We start from the raw sequence: 7,666 nt of genomic DNA on the forward strand, positions 1-7,666 counted from the left end.
TCCTTCCTTCCTTCCTTCCTCTCTTTAGAACTTTATAAGTATCATCACTCACTGCATTGTGCTTGGGAATAGATCTTGAAATGTTCTTTTTTACAATAAGTGTGACACTATCCCTCTCAATTTTGTCATTCCAAGCATTGTAGACCATATGATTTTCTGATTAAAAATGACCAGCTCCAACCATTTCAGTTCACTAATGCCTCAGGTATTGATCTTTATACGTTCAATTTCATTTTTTAAGAAATCCATTGCATTTTTAACAACATACAATTGTCCTTGATTCATACTTTTTACATTCCACATTCCAATTATTCACGGCTGTTTGCAGTTGTTTCTCCTTTTTCTGAGGCTGGCCACATCAGCAAATGAATGTTCTTCATTGGCTGAAAGCTTTTCTCAAATAGAATCATTAAGATAGATGCTACTTTGAGGAAGCAGCTCTTCCCCAGGCCTGCTTTGAGCTTCTTCCAAACTGAGGGCTCTGGTACTACAGGAGCCAATGGTCTCCTGCTACCCAGAGCTTTCAAGGATCCATCATTACAGCAGCAGGTGACCAGTCAAGCTTCCACTCTAATCTGTCTCACTCTGGAAGCTTGAATGACACTTGTCCATCAGGGGTGAGCCTGCTGGAATGTGAAACACCTGGCATACCTTCCAGTATCATAGGAACACATAAGCCGTCACTGTTTTAATTTGGTTTCAATTGTCTTTGTTGTTATGCTCCACTGAGTAAACCAAGACTCATAGCAACCCTCTGGACCCCAGATCTATACCCTGTCCCATCCTGTGCCATCCTCATCATCTCTAATGTTCTCCAGGCTATTGTTCCAGTTGCTGTGTCAATCCAGCTCGTTGAGGGCTTTAATAGACAGTGTTAATGACAACTTTTCCTCTCTTTTCCCTTTCTCTAACCTGTGCTGTAAAGTCAGCTTGTATTGTATTCCTTCTTTGTCAAGCCTTTTCTGATTTATTCTGGCAGAAGATCTCTACCTCCTTTGAGCTCAGATAGCACTTCTCTGGATATCTCTTAGGACACTAATTACATCCTGCCTTAAGCATGAATTATTTTTAGTCTCTATCTCATTCCTCTGAGTAGGCTATGAGCTAATTTATTAAGCCAATTCTAAATACTGTATGCCAAACATTGTTATAGATCCTGAGTTTCCAGCTGAGAACAAACACACAGTGAATCTTCACCTCGTCAGGAGGAAAGTAATATTTTTGAAAAGTAATATTTTCTTGATTTTTTGCTGAACATTCATTCAGCAAGTTAGGTACCCATTTGACAAGATGCACAATTATTTGGTCATTAATCAAATTTATCACAATCTATCAACATTCTCTACTTTCTTTGTTTTTTTACCATCGAATCCTTCTCCAGCAGAGCATCTAGTGGATTTGAACTGCACACCTTTGGGATTGCAACCAGCTTCTTGCTACTAAGCCACCAGAGTCCCCATCTATTTTCTGTTTCTTAGCATCAAATTGCTTTGTTAGTTTAAATTATTTTTTTCTCCCTGCCTATTTTCACCCTCTGCCTCCCACTTCCTTATTCCACTTAGTTTATAGCCAAATAATAGAGATGAAACTATTAGGGAAGTGTACTTACAATGCAACAGAGAGCTGGACAATGACTAAAGATGACCAAAGAAAAATTGATGCCTTTGAATTTTGGTGCTGAAGAGTATTTGGCATACTATGGAATGACAAGAGAACTAACAGGTTTGTCCTGGAGAAGAAGAAACCAAGTTGCTCCTTGGAGGCAAGGATTTTGGAGCACTGTCTCACATACTTTGGGCACATGACCAGGAAAGACGAATCCTTGGAGAAGGATAGCTTGGAAGGTTGGAGGGAAAACACAGGAGAGGAAGATCCTAGATTAAATTAATTGACTCAGTGATGGGGTAATAAAGGCAGATGTGTTGGAGACAGTTAGACTAGCTCAAAATAGGACAGGATTCAGAGATTGTGCATAGGGCCACTGTGAGTCATAGGGATCTCAACAACACACAACAACAACTCTTTATATGTTGTTGTTGTTAAATGCCGTCGAATCATAGGCAACTCATAGCGACCCTATGAATGAAAGCCCTGAACACTTGTATAACTTTCTTCATTTCTCCAAGTTCATAGAGTTTCTTGAGGCAAGGTAATTTAAAAAAAAAAAAGGATGCCACTCTTGCTTCCAAGCTTGTTTTTATCTGGGAGCTCCACCAAACACTCTAAAAGAAGCTCCACACTATCCACCTGAAGGGCTCAAAGTCCCACTATCTGTACCACATGCTTGCTATCTTCTCATGCAAAGAGCCTTTTTCTTTGATTTAAGAGGTCATAAAGCTGTCCACAGTAGGTTTCATAGAAGCTTATCCGCACAAAGAGGTGCTTTCTTGGCTGGGACAGTTCTAGTTGTCTGAAGATGTCTTTGGCAGCCAGAGCATACAGTCCAGAGTTCTGATGATTTCCTATCATAGTATATATTACAAATAATCTACATCTATCTTTTGGAAACACTGCATGTTTTAAATTAAGAAAGATGTGCATTATAAGGGCTATATCTTTTGATGCCTTTGAGCTGTGGTGCTGGAAAAGAGTATTGAATGTATCATGGACTGTCAAGAAAACAAACAGATTCACCCTGGAGAGGGTTAAACCAGGCTACTCCTTGGAGGCAAGGATTCTGGGGCTTCATCTGACATACTTTGGACATATTGTAAGGAGGGACAGGTCATTGGAGAAGGACATCATGCTTGGTAGGGTGGAGGGATAGCGCAGGAGGGGAAGAGCCTCTATAAGGTGAATTGATTCAGTGACTGGGGTAATCAGGATGGGTGTATCAGAGGCAATGCGATTGGCATGGGATAGAGCAGGGTCGCAAATGACTTGACAGCACATAACAACAACAACAACAACAACAACAACAACATTCAGTTTGTATTTTGTGCGATGGGCTTTCCGAAGAATGGAACATCAGGATTGGAAAAAGGCTTACAAACAACCTGTGGTAGATGACACAACCTTCTTGTTGAAAGTGACGAGTACTTAAAACACTTGTGGCAGATCAAAGACTATAGTATTGACTACCACAGCCTTCAATATTGGATACATCTCAACATTACGAAAATTAAAATCCTCATAACTGGGCCTATAGGCCACATCATGGTAGATGGGGAAAAGATTGAAATTGTCAACAATTTCATCTTACTTGGATCTACAATCAATATCAATGGTAGCAGCAATCAAGAAATCAAAAGATATGTCACATTGGAGAAATCTACTGTCAAAGTTCCTTCAAAGAGCTAAAGAGCAAAGATGTCTATTTAAAGACTATGGTTCTCCTGATCCAAGCAAGCCATGGCCTTTTCAATTACTTACCATTACTTACCACTCATCTGAAAGTTAGACAGTGAATAAAGATGGCAGAAAGAGAATCAGTATCTTTGAGTTGTGGTGTTGGAGAATGGTACCGAATATCTCAGGGACGGCCAAAAGAACAAAGAAATATGGTTTGGATAAAGTGTGCTCCTAAAGGAAAGGATCATGAAACTTCATCTCACATACTTAAACTTGTTGTTAGGAGGGAATAGTCTTTGGAAAAATATATCATGCTTAGAAATGGTCAGTGAAAGAGAAGATGACATCTCCGACAAGATGGATTGACACAGTGACTGTAACAATGGACTCGAGCGTATCAGTGATGATGATGGCGGTACAGGATAGGATGGGTTTCGATCTGTTGTTCACAGGGTTATAATCAGCCATAATTGACTTGATGACACCTAACAACATCTATATTTTATGCATTTTGAAAAAAAGATTAAGTTTTGCTCCCCTCTCCATTGTTTTTCTTCTCATGTGTTTTTTGTTTGTTTGTTTGTTTCAGCATGTTCTCTTTGGTTGTATTCAGCTTGGTCCCTTTCCACTATTCCAGTTTCCCTGACTCCTTCTCTTCCTATCTTTGCTTTGGGGTAATTGTTGACCTTTTGGTCTCATATTGCATCAGTATTATTGATAATATCCTTCCTCTTTGGTGTCACTGCTATTTTGCTACAAGGTGATCTCAAGCGGTAGCCTTGGTCATAGGTCTAAAAACGGATTCAGGCAATAATCTCAGACAATCTTCTGTCCTCCACCAATAAAGTTTATCTAGACTAAAAGATAATCATTTAAATTTAGTTCCATGTTTTTTCTTCTATACTAACTGAGGACATTTATTGCTTTCAAGAATTGTATTATAATAAGATACAAAGATTTACTCTGGGTGTTTTGTTGGTATTTTTTTTTCTCTTCTAATTTAGATTTATATACTGCCTGTAGTTAGATTTGATTCTCTATTCCTATCTGGGAGATTCTCGCTGATCTTCTCTTGGAAAATAATTTCTGTTCCTTTTTTTTTATCATAGTGCTATGAGATTCCAAGAAATCTAGTGTTATATTTCTTAGTTTAAACCTATATTTCCTTTTAGATTTGTTCACTTGGTGAGTTGGTGAGTTTTGTAAAATATATTTTAGAAGCTCAGTTCCTCCAAATTAATTAATTCTATCTTCTATTTGACTATATTGTTGAATGTATCTCTTGGTGTTTTTTTTTTTAATTTAGTTACTTTATTCTTCATTTCCAGTAGTTCTCTCTCTTTGTGATTTCAATTTCCTTGTTGACTCTCTCATTTTGTTCCACCATTTGCTTCCTGATTTCTGATAATTGATTTTCTGAATACTTTTTGCTTTCTTAAAACATTTTTGGCACTATAAACAAAAATTATCAATTTTTTGCATTAGTCTAGCATTCATAACAGACATTCTTGTTTTGCTTTTGTTTGGTCTTTCTTCTCTTGTGTTTTCTTATTTTTTTTTTCTGACTTTGGCCACATTTTTATCTTTATATTTTCCCTCCTTCAAATTTAACTTCTGGTATTTGTTGGAATTTTTTTTTTCCTAATTGGATATCCTGGTGGCACAAGGGTCAAGTACCTATTCAAGTACCCAGCAATCACTCCAAAGGCAAAAGATGCAACAGCCAGCCTCTGCAAAGGTTCATAACCCTCGGAGCTCCTGACAGGGCCACTGTGAAAGAGAGTTTAAATAGAAATATGAACGCTAATTTTTGCCAAGTGCAGTGCTTAATGTAGAGACTAACGTGTGCCTGATCCAGACGATGGTCTTCATAATTACTTACTATGTACCAGAGAACTGGACAATGACTAAGGATGATAGAAGAAGAATCGATGCATTTGAGTTGTGGTGCTGGAAAAATGTCTTGAACATACCATGGATTACCAAGAAAACAAATAAGTCTGCCTTAGAGAGGGTGAAACCAAGTTTCTTCTTGGAGACTAGGACTTTGAACCTCTGTCTCATATGCATGGGGCATGCGGCCAGAAGGGATGGATCCTTGGAGAAGGACATCATGCTCAGAAGGGTGGAGGGGCAGCATAGGAGAGGAAGACCCGGGATGAGAATGATTGATACAGTGAATGGAGCTATGGCGTGTTGGAGTCAGTGAGATTGACTTAGCATGTTGGAGTCAGTGAGATTGACTTAGTAAATAGGGCAGGCTTCAGACCTGTTGTACATGGGGTCCCTATGAGTAGCAGGTGACTCTACAGTACTTAACAACTACAACAACAGTGCCAAGATAGATAATCAGTAAATAATTATTTGTAAATAGGTAGATGTATGGGTGGATGGATGGATGGACAGATGGATGGATGGGTGGGTGAATGGGGAAATTATAGAATGTGTGACATGAAGGGTCAGCTAATGAGCTTTGTTGTGAGCAAAGTGATGAGGGCAATGGTGTAATAGAGTAAAGTCTGTTATGAGTTCGTTGAGTGTGTGCAGCTCAGGGAATTTTTGTATCACTCAGAGTTACCAATTAATCATCATTAAGGGTGTGTTTGTATGTGTAACAGGGGGATCTCAATCACCTGTTTAACTATGAGAAACATATTGGTTAAAATAAACAACCCTGGTCACAAATAATGACCATCCTCGAGTCACACACAGGCACTTTCCCAATGTCTGTCATAGGACTCTATCCATTCTGTGTATCTGGGATTCTTTTCCAGGTTCCTCTAAACTGGCATAGGATTGAGGGAAAGTTTATTCCATTCTTTTAGGTCCTTAGACTGGCCCTGGAAGAAATTTGAAAATGTAGCCCTAGCCTTGAAGATATGGAAAGAAATTAGCTGAAGGCCTTTTTAAAAAATATTATTTTATTTACAAAATTCAAATACATTGATTTAGAGAACAGATTCTTCCAATTTCCCTCACCCCTGCATCAAATTGTACAATTTCATGTTTAATCCCTCCTCCCTCTGCACCTCCTCAACCCTCTGCTTCCACCCTCCCCTACCCCTCTTGGATCCTTATACTCATTCTACAATAATAGTTTTATACAATTTTTGTCCATGTGGTACTGAGTTAGTTCATTCAGCATAATGCTTTCCAGTCCCTCCCAAGGTAGGTTATAATTTACAAAATCTTTGCTCCTGTGTGCTGCATAATATTCCATTGTGTGAATGTACCATAATTCTTCAATCCATTCATTTGTCATTGGACATTTGGGCTGTTTCCATGTTTTTGCGATGGTGAATAATGCTGCTATGAACACTGGTGTACAAATCTCAGTTTGTGCCTCAGTTCTTAAATTCTCAGGGTATAATCCAAGTAGTAGAATAGCTGGGTCATATAGAATTTCTATGTTCAGCTTCTTGAGGAAGCACTAAACTGCCTTCCAGAATGTTCCATTTTACAATTCCACTAACAATGTATACGAGTTCCTTTGTTTCCACATCCTCTAACATTTATTATTTGCTGCCCTGTTAAACTTTGCCCTGTTACTGGAGTGAGATAGAACCTCACTGTGGTTTTGATTTGCATCTCTCTTATTGCCAGTGATTTGGAGCATTTCTTCATGTGTCTGTTTGTCATTTGAATAAGACCTCTCCACCTTCAATGTGTGAGCATTTTCCAACTCTGCTGCCAGAGGTTAGTATCTGGAGAATGAGTCAGGAGTGAAAGGGTTAAGTAAACCTACTTTCAGGTCTGGGCCCTGAGCAGCATTCCTGCCTTCCAGCAATCTGCCAGGCTCTTGGGCCTGAGGCTAAATTTAGAGGGTGGCTAAGCTTTCCTGTGAACAGCTGTCCTGCCCCTTGGAGAAGAAACACTGAAGAGAGAGGAAGAGAGGGTGGTAACTCCCACTAGTCAGAACTTCTGGCCATTTCAGCTGGGCCCCTCAGTCCTGGAGTGACTGCCCCTTGGTGTAGAGACAGAGGAAGACCAGTGGTGAGTATACTACTCTTCTGCTTTTGTCCTGGTGAATCTGGAACTTACAGGCACAGGGGCAGCAGCTCTACCAGCCAGGGCCCAGCCATGATGACTGGGACCAGCTGCTGAGGGATTTCATGTTCCTTAATAGGCTGCGAGGAGGTACCTGAGCCAAAGGCCTCAAATTCAATGACTATGGTTAAACTTTTCTACACTAAACCCAGTAGAGACAAAAGGGGTGTGCATGAGTGTGTGTGTGTGTAACAAAGAGAATATTTGTGAGTGTGTGTGACTATTTCAGAGTGTGTGTGAGAGAGTATAGATGAGTATGAGTATGTGTGAAACTGGGCATTTGTGACAGAGAGAGACTTTATTTTGTGTATGAGTAAGAGTATATATA

The 7,666-nt window shown here is 39.5% G+C and overlaps 1 protein-coding gene across 1 annotated transcript in view; it reads right to left on the reverse strand.

The window, feature by feature from the left end:
* GPA33 (glycoprotein A33 (transmembrane)) overlaps nt 1-7,666 on the reverse strand; it is a 90,996-nt gene that overhangs the window by 82,108 nt on the left and 1,222 nt on the right. Inside the window, exons 2-3 of the mRNA XM_006887444.1 lie at nt 7,333-7,475; nt 4,969-5,061 (exon numbers count right to left, since the gene is read on the reverse strand). Coding sequence (XP_006887506.1) covers nt 4,969-5,061; nt 7,333-7,475 — 236 coding nt within the window. The remainder of the gene's footprint in view (nt 1-4,968; nt 5,062-7,332; nt 7,476-7,666) is intronic.

Source organism: Elephantulus edwardii, unplaced genomic scaffold (genome assembly GCF_000299155.1).
Source record: "Elephantulus edwardii isolate Elephantulus edwardi_28Jun2011 unplaced genomic scaffold, EleEdw1.0 scaffold00057, whole genome shotgun sequence".
NCBI classification, from domain to species: Eukaryota; Metazoa; Chordata; class Mammalia; order Macroscelidea; family Macroscelididae; genus Elephantulus; species Elephantulus edwardii.